The sequence below is a fragment of the Saccopteryx bilineata genome, chromosome 7 (genome assembly GCF_036850765.1).
Source record: "Saccopteryx bilineata isolate mSacBil1 chromosome 7, mSacBil1_pri_phased_curated, whole genome shotgun sequence".
Lineage (NCBI taxonomy): Eukaryota > Metazoa > Chordata > Mammalia > Chiroptera > Emballonuridae > Saccopteryx > Saccopteryx bilineata.
This window is the reverse complement of record NC_089496.1, coordinates 61,197,734-61,211,027: the sequence shown is the minus strand read 5'-3', so window position 1 is coordinate 61,211,027 and position 13,294 is coordinate 61,197,734. Positions and strand designations below refer to the sequence as shown.

General features: G+C 48.2%; 2 protein-coding genes across 4 annotated transcripts in view; one reads left to right on the top strand and one right to left on the bottom strand.

Annotated features, from left to right (window-relative positions):
- Positions 1–9,383, bottom strand: part of NIPA1 (NIPA magnesium transporter 1) — a 90,941-nt gene extending 81,558 nt beyond the window's left edge. For both annotated transcript variants that reach the window (XR_010726515.1, XM_066238305.1), the window contains exon 1: positions 7,144–9,383. Coding sequence is in view for 1 of the 2 variants with exons in the window: in XM_066238305.1 (XP_066094402.1) it covers positions 7,144–7,594 (451 nt within the window). In the remaining variant the exon portion in view is untranslated. The remainder of the gene's footprint in view (positions 1–7,143) is intronic.
- A 279-nt stretch (positions 9,384–9,662) lies between these two features.
- Positions 9,663–13,294, top strand: part of HERC2 (HECT and RLD domain containing E3 ubiquitin protein ligase 2) — a 124,085-nt gene continuing 120,453 nt past the window's right edge. For both annotated transcript variants that reach the window (XM_066239227.1, XM_066239228.1), the window contains exons 1-2: positions 9,663–9,921; positions 10,403–10,512. In XM_066239227.1, the coding sequence (XP_066095324.1) occupies positions 10,441–10,512 (72 nt within the window). In that variant the 5' untranslated portion in view covers positions 9,663–9,921; positions 10,403–10,440. The remainder of the gene's footprint in view (positions 9,922–10,402; positions 10,513–13,294) is intronic.

Sequence of the window (13,294 nt, the reverse complement as noted above, 5' to 3'; positions counted from 1 at the left end):
GAACTAAGGAACTGCAACCAAGAATTGATGCTTCTCGTCTCTCTCCCTTCCTGTCTGTCCCTATCTGTCCCTCTCTTTGATTCTCTCTCTGCCTTTGTCAAAAACAACAACAACAACAAAAAACTATGTTCAAATAACTAAAGGAGGCCATCCTTAAACAAGTAAAGGAAGGTATAACAAAAAATGACCAAATAGAGAATATCAACAGACAGAAATGACTAAAAGAAAAAGCCAAATGGAAATTCTGGTGTTGAAAAGCACAATCACTGAAATGACAAAAAAAAAAAAAAAAAAAAAAAAAAAAAAAAAAGAAAAAAGAAAAAGAAAGAAAAAAGCCAATTGCAGATTAGAATTTCCTGGCAGAAGAACTGGTGAACTTGAAGATGGATTCATAAAGATTACATATTTTAAAGAGAGAGACAAAGGTATAAAGAAAAATGAACAGAGTCTCAGAGAAATGTAGGACACTATTAAGCACATGAGCAGTCACAATATTATTACCAGGAAAGAAAAGAGAGAAAACATTCAAGGGGGGAGGGGAAAGGCTGAAACTTACTAAATATGATGAAAATCTATACATCCATAAAGGTCAACAAACTCCAAGAGGACAAACACAAAGAGTTCCACACCCAAGTCACTTATTTGTAAAAATACTCAAAGACAAAGAAAAAAAAAATCTTTTAAGCCTGACCAGGTGGTGGCGCAGTGGATAGAGCATCAGACTGGGATGCGGAGGACCCAGGTTCGAGACCCCGAGGTCGCCAGCTTGAGTGCGGACTCATCTGGTTTGAACAAGGCTCACCGGCTTGAACCCAAGGTCGCTGGCTCACTCAGTCCGCTGTAGCCCCCCCAGTCAAGGCACATATGAGAAAGCAATCAATGAACTAAGGTGCCGCAATGAAGAATTAATGCTTCTCATCTCTCTCCCTTCCTGTCTGTCCCTCTCTCTGACTCTCTCTGTCTCAGTCACAAAATAAATAAAATTAAAATGCTTAAATAAATAAATAAACTCCTCAAAAATTCATGAAAAAAAATCTTTTAAAAAGAAGAAAAAATGACTGAAAACGTGCAAGGGAATCCCAATAAGATTCACAGCTGACTTTTCAGCAAAACATTGGTGGCAAGAAGGCATTGGGATGATATGTTCAAAGTGCTGAAAGGAGAAAACAGTCAACCAAGAATCTTATATCCAGAAAAACTATTTTCAAATATAAAGGCAAAATAAAGACATTCCCAGATAAATAAAACGCAGAGGACTCCTTGAGAGTGCACCTGCCTTCTGATCAACTGACCCCAAGGAGAGTTGCCCGTTTGAGTCCTGTCGACCCATGGAAACCATGACAGATCAAGGAGTCTGGGACACTATGGGTCTTTTTTAAGTAGCAGCCTCTTTTATCCTCTCTTATGGAAACAGTATCAAGTGAACCAGGTCCAGGCTTCTCTCACTATTCTAACCAATTCCCTTATTGAAAATCTATTCTTGGGGCTAGACAGAGATCCGACAGGGCTACAGAGTTTCGGATCTGGCAAGAACTCTGGACTCTGTTACTTAGGAGAGTCTACAGTAAGTTACTTGGCTCCAGTAACTGGAAGCAAGCTCTGAAATCTTTTCATAAAATGTAATATTCAATTTTACCCTTGTCACTCTGTGGTTCCTCATAGCCAGAAGGTGGTATTACTGAGTGTCTACCACATGCCTCCCACATGCCCTGCAAGAACCGAGACCCATAGGGAACACAGACAAGTGGACAGGCCATCTTCCCGTAGGTGTCAGAGACAAGAGGTGATTGAGGACAGGTGCCAGAGAAACACATGGGGAAAGGCCACTGACCCCGTCTCTCTCTCTCAGGTCTGGAGGGTTCACAGAAGCCGTGGAATTATAACCACAGACCCATAGGGCTGTAGAGGGGTAAAGACAATGCATGTCCATCTGGCCTCTAGGTGTGGGGTCACATGCACCTGGCTGTGTCCCTGGAGGTGGCAAGAGATGTAAAGAGAAAGCATGGCACATCCCACAGCCAGGGAGCACAGCCCTCAGCTAAGGAAGGAAGGAAGCTTGTAGGTATGATGCTTGGATGTCTCACTGCTTTCTCCTCTTACGAATCAACTCACTCACCTTCTTAGTATCTTCATGTGACTACAACCCTACCTTACTCCCCTCAGGGAGGAGACTACAGAATCCAAAAAGGCTTTTTTTTTTTTTTATTGTGGTAAGATATACATAATATGAAATTTAGTTTTAACCAAGTACGTTTACACTGTTGGATGACCATCACCGCCATTCATTTCCAGAACTTTTCTCTTCTTCCCAAACAGAAACTCTGTCCCCATTAAACACTATCTCCCCACTTCCCTCCCCGCAACCCCCGGCAACCAGCATTCTGCCCTCTGTCTCTGTGAATGTGCCCATCCCAGATATTTCATCCGAGTGGAATCCTAACAGAATCTGTCCTTTTGGGCCTGGCTCATTTCACTCAGCATAATGTCCTCAGGGTTCACCCAGGTTGTAGCAGGAGGTCAGAATTCTATTCCTTTCTTAAGGCTAAATAATATTCCTATGAATGTATATGCCACAATCTGTTCAGCCGTTCGTCTGTCAATAGCTATTTGGTTGTTTCTACTTTTTGTCTATTGTGAATAATATTGCTTCTATGTATATGTGCTGCCGAAGCGAGCACAATATTGCTTCTACGAATATGGGTGAACAAGCATCTATCTGTTCAAGGCCCTGTTTGCTGTTCCTTTAGGTATATACCCAGAAGTGGCATTGCTGGATCATATGGTAGGAACCTCCATACTGTTTTTTCATAGCAGCTGCACCATTTTGCAGTCCCACCAACAGTGCACAAGAATGCCAGTTTCTCTACAGCTTCACCTTGTTATTTTCTGATATTTTTCTTTTTTTAACAATAGCATCCTAATATCCTGAGATGGTCTCTTCTGATTTTGATGAAAGGGAGTTTAAACAGAATAGAGAGTTCATCCTGGTCTAGGGTATCTGACACAGAGAATTCTATTCAATTCTCCAAAGCCTACTGTAAATTCAAGGAGCTGGCTTTGGCCCTGGATGGTTGGCTCAGCAGTAGAGCATCCACCCAGCATGTGGAAATCCCAGGTTTGATTCCTGGTCAGGGCACACAGGAGAAGAGACCATTTGCTTCTCCACCCCACCCTGTCCCCTCTCTTTCTCCCGCTCTTCCTCTCCCGCAGCCATGGTTCAAATGGTTTGAGCGAGTTGGCCCCGAGTGCTGAGGATGGCTCCATAGCCTCACCTCAGGCACTAAAATAGCTTGATTGTTGAGCAACAGAGCAGCAGCCCCAGATGGGCAGAGTATAGCCCAGTAGGAGGCTTGCCACGTGGATCCCAGTTGGGACTTATGCAGGAGTCTGTCTCACAGCCTCCCTGCCTGTCAATTAAAAAACAAAACAAAACAAAACAAACAAACAAATAAAAACAAAGACCCAGCTTTCCCGAGACTGTCCCAGGGCATGACACCACCCCCACACTAATTCCTCCCTGGCCACCAGAACCCACACTCCAGGCGCAGAAATTCTCCAGGGGCAGGTGGCTTTCCACCAATGCCTTCACACTCACTAGTTCCTTTGTTTTTCTCATCCAAGCACTGCTTCACCGGGGCTCTAACACCAGACATGTTATAAATGACCGGCGGCCTCAAGTGCCACCAGCCCTCTCCCCATCTGCAGAGTTCCTCTAAGGCTCCCCGGCGGTCAGGCAGTCCATCTGAGCCAATGTTGTCACCAGATCTCCTACTCCATTCACTGGGAAGGTCCTTTTGAGAGTAAGTGAAAGCTCCTAACAGCAAAAGGCATGCCCCCAGACCCCCGACAGAAGGTTTGTGACCAGAGCGCGCCTCTCCTGAAGTTGAGGCTCCAAAGAGATACCGCCATGTGGCAATTCTTCTAGAGTTGACACTCCAGTCATACCTAGAGGTTTTTAACCGTGAAAGACATTGTCAGGACTCCCCAGTTCTTAGCTACCTCCTCTTTCCTATCTCCTCCTGGGCAAGCATTTCACCACAGTTAGCTCGCAGCTTGCTAACGGAAGGTGACAAAAGGTTCTAGGAGGAGCAGATTCTAAATAGCTTCAATTGTGGCTACAACAGTGCCTGGCACATGGTAAGAGCTTCATGAAGATCTGTGGAACAAGTCAAAACCAAGTCCACAGTGGATCAAGCGTCAACCTGGAACACTGAGGTCGCTGGTTCAAAACCCTGGGCTTGCCCGGTCAAGGCATGTGTGGGAGTTGAGGCTTCCTGCTCCTACCCCCTTCTCTCTTGCTCTCTCTTCTCTAAAATGAATGAATAAATAAAAATAATTTTAAAAAACCAACCAAACAAAAAAAAAACAGGCTTCACCAGGCAGTGGCGCAGTGGATAGAGTGTTGAACTGGGATGCGGAGGACCCAGGTTCAAGATCCCGAGGTTGCCAGCTTGAGCGCGGGCTCATCTGGTTTGAGCAAAGCTCACCAGCTTGGACCCAAGGTTGCTGGCTCGAGCAAGGGGTTACTCGGTCCGCTGAAGGCCCGTGGTCAAGGCACATATGAGAAAGCAATCAATGAACAACTAAGTGCTGCAACAAAAAACTAATGATTGATGCTTCTCATCTCTCTCTGTTCCGGTCTGTCTGTCCCTATCTATCCCTCTCTCTGACTCTCTCTCTACCCCTGTAAAAAAACCAAAAACCAAAACCAAAACCAAAAACCAAGTCATCAAAACAAGACTGCTAGTCTGTCTTCCACCACCATGAGCCACCCAGTGAGCTAGCTGAATCAGAAGTGGTGTGTGGCTACCGGGCAAGTACGCAATTAGAGAATGTCACATTTTCACTTTTTGAAATTTAAAGGTACAGTATATAGGTATAGGTATATATAACACCATCAGTCGTGGGTTTTCTTTTTTATCAGGTTTTAGAGAGAGAAAAACATCGATCTGTTCTACTTATTCATGTATTCATTGGTTGTTTCTTGTATGTGCCCTGACCGGGGATGGAACCCGCAACCTTGGCCTATGGGAATGATGTTCCAACGAACTGAGCTACCTGGCCAGGTCCTGTTTTTTCCCCCTCATTCACGAATACCCTTGAACACAGAAGCTGAGCTGGAAATAACACACTTCATCTGACTCCACAGCTGTTTGCTTTTCCTCCACTTCAGCCTGCAACTGGGTTTCCTGAGATTTTATGTAGCGTCTTAGCTTACGTGTCCTTGGGCCTGCGAGTCCCCCAGTCTTGGCAGCCTCACCAGGGCTGGCCAGACACTGCGCGGGCTGTTCCTCAGTTTACTTTGTGTGAAGTTTTCCTCCTGGTTAGACTGGGGTTGTGGGTCTGGAGGGAGGAAGGCCACAGAGGTGAAGAGTGCTTTCCACCCATCCTGTCAGGGGCCACCTGTGGCCTTTAGTTTTCAGTCCCCCCGCAAACACTTCCCCCACCTCTGACGCCTGTCAGACCTACAGGCGCTCCCTGAGGAATGAGCTCCCTGCCTGTCTGTCACCTGGGGAAATCCTATTTGGTGTTTTTTGTTTGTTTGTTTTTGTATTTTTCTGAAGCTGGAAACAGGGAGAGACAGTCAGACAGACTCCCACATGCGCCCCACCGGGATCCACCCAGCACGCCCACCAGGGGGCGATGCTCTGCCCCTCCAGGGCGTCGCTCTGTTGTGACCAGAGCCACTCTAGCGCCTGGGGCAGAGGCCAAGGAGCCATCCCCAGCGCCCGGGGCCATCTTTGCTCCAATGGAGCCTTGGCTGCAGGAGGGGAAGAGAGAGACAGAGAGGAAGGAGAGGGGGAGGGGTGGAGAAGCAAATGGGCGCTTCTCCTGTGTGCCCTGGCCGGGAATCGAACCCGGGACCTCTGCATGCCAGGCCAAAGCTCTACCACTGAGCCAACCAGCCAGGGCCCTATTTGGTTTTATTTAGACTTTCTGTACATACTGCCAGGTTTTTACTGTGACGCTGAATTCTTTAAACAAACACCCACGACTTTGTCTTTCCACTCCAGAGCAAAGGGCCCCTTTATCTCCTTCCCGAGAGGGCGCTCGGAGAAAGGGTTCACCTGTGTTCTGGAATGTGAACTATTAAATGAATTTTATTCTCCAGCTCCTGTCCTGGCGGTAGGATCCGGCCCAGGGAGCTCTTACACTGCGGTGAGAACTAAGCTAAGCAACAACCAGACTTTCTTCAGTCCTTCCGGCTGCCGCGTTCATCTTCACTTTATTACTTTATTTTTCTTTCTTTTTTTTTAAATAAACACCTTTTTTTTTTTTTTACAAAATTTTATTTATTGATTTTAGCAAGAGAGGAACGGAGAGGGAGAGAGAGAAAGGAACATCGATCTGGTCCTGTATACGCCCTAACCTGGCATTGAACTGGCAACCTCTGCGCTTCCAGAAGACGTTTAACGCACCAAGCCATCCGGCCAGGGCTATCTTCGCTTTCAAACCACGCTACACGTCGCCTTCAGTCAAGTGTCCCCAGCCTCTCTGAGCACCGAGGAACGCGGGCAAAGAAGAACCGCGCTACACTGTCACCTTGCCCAGCACGGAGGTCTGGGTTTGCTGGTGTCCCCCCCGCGACGCTCAGTTGGCCCAGTTTTGCTGTTACTAATGTGCCTTGTGTTTCCTTCGCTGATGTCCCCTGGCAGTCAGTGTGAGGAGGGTTCACGTCCAAACCCAAGAAGGACCCAGTAAGGATCCAGGCTCAGGACCCCAGGAGGGCACAGCCCCCCACCCCCCGCTGGCGCGGCCGAGCGCGCAGCTCTCACGCGGGTTCTGGCGCGGCCGCCGCAGGCTGCGCGAAGCCAGGCTGCGACCACTCCGGGAACACTGTCACCCAGGAGGTCTCCCTGGCAGCGGGCGGGCGCGGCGACAGGGACAAGCGGGGATGGAGGCAGAAGCGGGCTGGAGGAGCCCCATTCTCCGGACAAGGCCTCTCCGGACACTGGGTGGCGGCGAAACCGCTACCATCGCCCCGGCGCCGGATGACTGCCGGCGTCTTCGGGAGCCGCCCGGATGGAGACGCCCCCGGCGCACAGGGCTGCGTCCCCGTCCCCGGTTCGCTCGGGCACTCGGCCGCCCCGCCACCCCCGCCGCCGACCCGGCGCGCAGCCCGCAGCCCGCGGCCCGCCCTACCTCGCCGCTTGGCGCGCACGATGCCCTTCTTCTGCAGCACGAACGTGGACCCGTTCACCAGGCTCGACACGACGGCCACGCCCAGGCCGAGCGACACGGCCGCGGGGCTCGGGCTGCGCGCCCCCTCCCCGGCCGCCGCCGCTGCCGCCGCTGAAGTCCCCATGCCGCCCGCGCCCGCCCTCCGCGCCCGCGCATGCGCACCGCCGGGTCGGGGGGGCGGGGCCGGGGCTGCCGGAGTGAGAGGCGAGAGGAGGGCAGGGAGTGTGCGTTTGTTTGTGCGTTCAGGGGTGGCGAAGAAGCGGATGAGGCTGTAGGTGCGTCTGTGGGGAAACGGGGTTACCAGATTTGGCAAGTTAACATGTACAGGGCAGGCCAGGCCGGGGTGCCTCGATGGGTAGAGCGTTCCTCCTGGCGTGCAGAGGTCATGGGTTCGATGCTGCTCAGGGTGCATAGGAGAAACAACGCAGTGAGTGCACAACTAAGTGGAACAAGGAGTTGAGCTTCTCTCTCAAATCAATGGAAAGATAAAACAAAAACAACAACACATATATTCAGAGCATGTAGCTAAATTTCTACGTCAGATAAAAAAATTCCGTATGTCCCATGCACTTATTTGGGGTTGGATGAGCACCAATCACGGTCCCTGCACGGCCTCCCCTCTCTGCTCATTCCGGATGCTGTGCTTTCCATGCCCGGGACTGTCTTCATAACGGGCAAATGGCACATCTTTTAATCTCTTCCCGTTTTTCACCTGTCTCCCAACCCCTTCACATCTGGCAGCCATCAAAACGTTCTCTGCATCCGAGTTTATTCCTGCTTGGTTGTTCGTTGTATTTTTTTTTTTTTTTTTAGATTCCGAATATAATTCGACCAAAGGGTATTTGTCTTTCTCGGCCTGCCTTATTTCGCTTAGTGTAATTTCCTCTAGGTCCAACCATGTTGTCAAAAGTGGCAAAATTCCATTCTTCTTTTTCGCCAAATAATATTCTGTTGTATATATGTACCACCTCATCTTCCTTTCTTAACCATTTTTTCTTTATCCAAACGTTTATCGATGCACACTTAGGTTGCTCCCATATCTTGGCTAATTTCCTAATTTATTTATTTTTAAATTTATTTATTTATTTTATTTTTTACAGGGACAGAGAGAGAGAGACAGAGAGAGGGATAAATAGGGACAGACAGACAGGAACGAAGAGAGATGAGAAGCATCAATTATCAGTTTTTCGAAGAGAAATGAGAAGCATCAATTATCAGTTTTTTGTTGCGACACCATAGTTGTTCATTGATTGCTTTCTCATATGTGCCTTGACCGTGGGGCTACAGCAGACCGAGTAACCCCTTGCTTGAGCCAAGGACCTTGGGACCAGGCTGGTGAGCTTTTTGTTCAAACCAGATGAGCCCGCGCTTAAGCTGGCGACCTCGGGGTCTCGAACCTGGGCCCTCTGCATCCCAGTCCGACGCTCTATCCACTGCGCCACCGCCTGGTCAGGCTAGTTCCAATTTCTTAACGTGGAGGGTTAGTTTGATTTTCGATTGTTCTAAGATAAGGAGTTAATGTGAACTTCACTTTAACCACTGCAGTAACTGCATCCCACAAATGTTGATGTTATATTTAAATTGTTGTTCCATTCAACATAATTCCCCATTCATTTCTTCTTTGACCCATCTGGAAGTTTATTTTTTCCTATGCTTTACATTTTCAGTGTTTGGAGGTTGTCCTTTTTTTTTTTATTGGTTTGTAATTTTTTAAAAAATACTTTATTGATTTTACAGAGACAGGAGAGAAAGGGGAGCATGGAATGGGAAGTTAACAACTCATCGTTGTTTCAGGCTAGTTGTTCATTGCTTGCTTGCGGTATGTGCCTTGACCAGGGAAGCCCAGGGTTTCGAACCGGTAACCTTGGCATTCCAGGCTGAAGGTTTATCCACGGCGCCACCACAGGCTAGGCTGGTTTGTAATTTAATTCCATTAGAATCAGAGAACATAACTTCTGTTATGCATTTCTCAAGATGTTTCACGGCCACAAGTTCAGTCGTATTCAAAATTCTGATTTCCTTCTCCAATTACCTTGCTACCAGATGCTCCAAGTATTCTGTCCAGCATTTTGGTTGCATTCACTGGGACAGACAGAAGGAAGCTCTTGAACACCCGAACCTGCTTCACGCACTGTGTCGGGTGCCGAGGTCTTCCCGGCTGCGTCGCCATGGAGCACCCTAGACACCGCGGGGAGTCCCGCATCCAAAGCTGGCTTTTCCGGAAGGCTAGGCCAAGTCCGGAATCGTAGTACGTGCGTGCGGCGGAAGTCCCGCCTCTCAACTCCTGCGATTGGCCACGACCGAAAGGGGATGCGCTCCAAGGAGGAAAATTAGCGGGATTGAAGTGAAGGATCTAGAGGCGGGGCTAAACCGGGATCCTCTTCTCTATTGGCTGAGTTCCTAGAGGAGTCTCACTGCGATTGGCTAGGAAGCGGAGGGGGACGGTAGTTCCCGCGTGGGCCCGCCCTACCGTCCGCGAGAGGGTCCGGGAACGCGGCCGCGGGCGGAGCCTTCGGCGGCTCGGAGGCTCTGTCCGCACGCCGCAGGAGTCGAGCGGCCGGGCCTCTTCGCTTTGAGTTGGTCTCCCGGGAGCGGCGAGGGCGTTCGGCGGCGGAGGCAGCGCTGGCTGGGGCCCGCCCGGGGCTGGGCCGGGCCGGGGCGCGGCGGGCGTGGGCGCGGCGTCGGACCTGGGCCTGCGCGGTGACCGTCCTCGGCGCGTGTCCCGGGCTGTCTTTCCAGGTCTCTGCGATTATTGTTTCGGGTTTTCCTGCAGATGTGTTGAATTTGGGCGGAGGGTTCGCGCACCCCTCGTTGCGCGCGGGGGCCGCTGTCCCTGGTTTGGAGAGTGCGGGCCTCTCGTCGTCTGCTGGTGTGTTTGCCTCTCGGGATGGATGGAGGGAAGGGGACGGGGTGACGTGGTGGTTCGGTCCCCCTGTGACCCTCCCATTACCCTGAAGGTCTCGCCGGCGTCAGCCGGGAGCCAGGCGGGTCCCGCCTGTGGCTCTCACCTGGGCTGTAAGGAAGCATCTCTCGCCTCCTCTCTCCCTCTTCCCTCCCGCAACTCTTCTCCGGCTTGTCTGTTCTCAGTCTCTCTCTCTCTCTCTCTCTCTCTCTCTCTCTGTCTCTCTTTTTCTTTTTGCCGCATTAAACCCCTGCGGGAGGGTCTTTGTCAGGATTCTCCAAAGCTGGCGTCTGACAACCCCTCTGGTTTGCATTGCAGGTCTGCCACCTGGGCGCAGCTCGCTGGAGGAGGGGAAGATGCCCTCCGATTCTTTCTGTTTGGTGGCCCAGGCCCGACTGGACTCCAAATGGTTGAAAACGGACATCCAGGTGGGTCTGTGTTGCTTGGAGCATGCCCCGTTCTTGCTGTGTTTCTGCCTCCATGTTTAGATTTCTGGTGAAGGGTCTCTTGAGGGTAGGACGCGAATCGGGTCGTGTTAGGTTTACTACCCACGGCTTAAAGGGTAACGTTTATAGTGTTAGTTTATATTGCTGCTCTTAAAATTTTACTTGGTGATTGAATGATTTGAGGGAGGGGGGGGAGGAGGAAGGGGAGGAGAGAAACATCGATTTGTTCTTCCTTTTATCTGTGCATTCATTGGTTGATTCTTGTATGTGCCCTGACTGGAAATTGAACCTGCAACCTTTGCATATCCCTTGGGAAGTTCTTAATCCACTGAGCACCCTGCCAGGCAGGGCCTTTTATTGCTGTGGGTTTTTGTGTTTTTTTTTAAATATAGATTGTGTGGTTACACTTTAATTACAGTTATTTGTAAGTGCAAAACACTTGAGATCTTGTTATGCAGAATTTCTTCTGATGTGTAAAAGGTCGGTGTCGTTTTCAACTATCTCTGGTAACTGTACAGTGACAGTTTCAAAGACGTTTAGTTAATGACATGGGAAAAAGAATGGCATAAGTTCTAAAGAGAACTCATTTGGGGGATCCTGTGCTTGTGTTTCTGGAGAGAGGAGAGTTTAGTTGGAGTTGTTTGTTTTGTGTCTGTGACTGGTCTTATTTAGAGGAGTGCTCAGATTTTTTTACAAAAAACGTGGAGACAGCACACAGTGAAAAATATGCAAATAATGTGTTGTGGAATTGTGCACTTGAAACCCATATAATGTTTTTTGTTTTTTTGTTTTTTGTTTTTCTTTTAACAGAGACAGAGAGAGAGTCAGGGACAGACGGATAGGAACGGAGAGAAAAGCATCAATCATTAGTTTTTCATTGCAACACTTGAGTTGTTCATTGATTGCTTTCTCATATGTGCCTTGACCTCGGGCCTTCAGCAGACGGAGTAACCCCTTTCTCGAGCCAGCGACCTTGGGTCAAGCTGGTGAGCTTTTGCTCAAACCAGATGAGCCTGCACTCAAGCTAGTGACCTCGGGGTCTCGAACCTGGGTCCTCTGCATCCCAGTCCGATGCTCTATCCACTGTGCCACCGCCTAGTCGGGCGAAACCCATATAATGTTATTAAACTATGTCACCCTAAAATTTAACAAAAAAAGAACATGTGGAGACTGATGTTGGCCTTCTACTCGCTAAGGTTTTGACTTAATAAGGTAATTGCTCGCTTGTCCAGTAATTCTTAAATAAAAAATAGCAGTAATATTTACAGACCGATCTTTACCCCAAGTTATTTTTGTTTGCCAATAGTTGGGAAAAACTACTTTGGTAACTCCACATTACCAGCAAAAAGAAATATCTGAAGTATTTTGTGGTCTAAGTGTTTTTTTTTCCTCTTCCCTGAAGTTAAACATTTTAAGTATTTCTAAAGGAATCTACCTTTTTTACATATAATCTTATGTATGCTCATGATAGTTTATCAAGTGTCACAGATAACTCGTAGAAAGGATTTCTGCTCATCATTCTTTTTAAATTTATATTTATTGATTTGAGAGAGACATCGATTTGTTGTTCCATTTATCTATGCATTCATTGCTTGACTCAGTACATGTGCGGACGGGGGATCGAACCTGCGATCTTGGCGTATCGGGACGACACTAACCAACTGGGCTGTTGGGCTGGGGGCTTTATTTTATTCAAGTGTTGAGTCCTTGATAGAGCAGAGAACCTAGTGTTTAGTGCTGTGCTGTGACTGATGCCATTGCTGTTAGCGGTGTGATGTTAGATCCAAAAAGCACAACAAATTGGGTCAAGAATGGGCGGAGTAGAGCCTCTTTTGGATATTGTCTTTTAATTAGCAGTTCCTGTCTGTTTTCCTTTGTCTTGTTTCTTTTTAAGCAGGGTGGGGGAAGTGAGAGAAATAATTTCTTATTGTGAAATCTTGAGATTCAGGCAAACTGATATTAAGAATTGTTTTTATGTTAGTGTTTATGTATTTTGGGGAACCTCTTTTGAAGTAGAAAACTTGAATGAACTAATGAAAACTAATAAAGTGTTTCTTCTTAGAAATCATAACGGAACACCTGCTAAGTAGGGGTTCTAGCGTCAAAACTAGTTTCATGCTGAGTTGAGTGCCTACAATGAGTCAGACAGATATACCAAAAAACAAATATCACTAAGACCTTCAGAATGCTGACCATTTTACTTTTGATTTATTCAGTATAATACACAGTGCGTGGCCCTCCTCAGCTGATTTTTTTTTTTTTAGATTTTATTTATTTTTATTAGAGAGGGGAGAGAGAGAGAGAGGGAGAGAGAGAGAGAGAGAACAGGGGGAGGAGCAGGAAGCATCAACTCCCATATGTGCCTTGACCAGGCAAGCCCAGGGTTTTGAACCAGCAACCTCAGCATTCCAGGTCAGCGCTTTATCCACTGCGCCACCACGGGTCAGGCGTGTTTTGAATATTATTTGGAAGTGTAGCCACACTCCTTCTCGGGTCAGGGAAGAAGCCTAGGTTTTGGATAGTGGCCCCGAGGAACAATGTATTATAGGACCTACCTGTCTTGTTGGGATGTCTCTCTCACCTGCAGTGGGAAGTGTCCCATTGCTAAAGCTTTGAACTGGGAGCAGAATTCACACCTGGTTAGTGAATGACCAATGTGTGGGGTAGAAACAGGTTTCTTAGACACAGGATTTAGCAAATCAATTTTCTACAGCTATTTCCGCTTTGAAGGTTTTAGTGACTTTGGAAAGGAAAAGTTTATGGA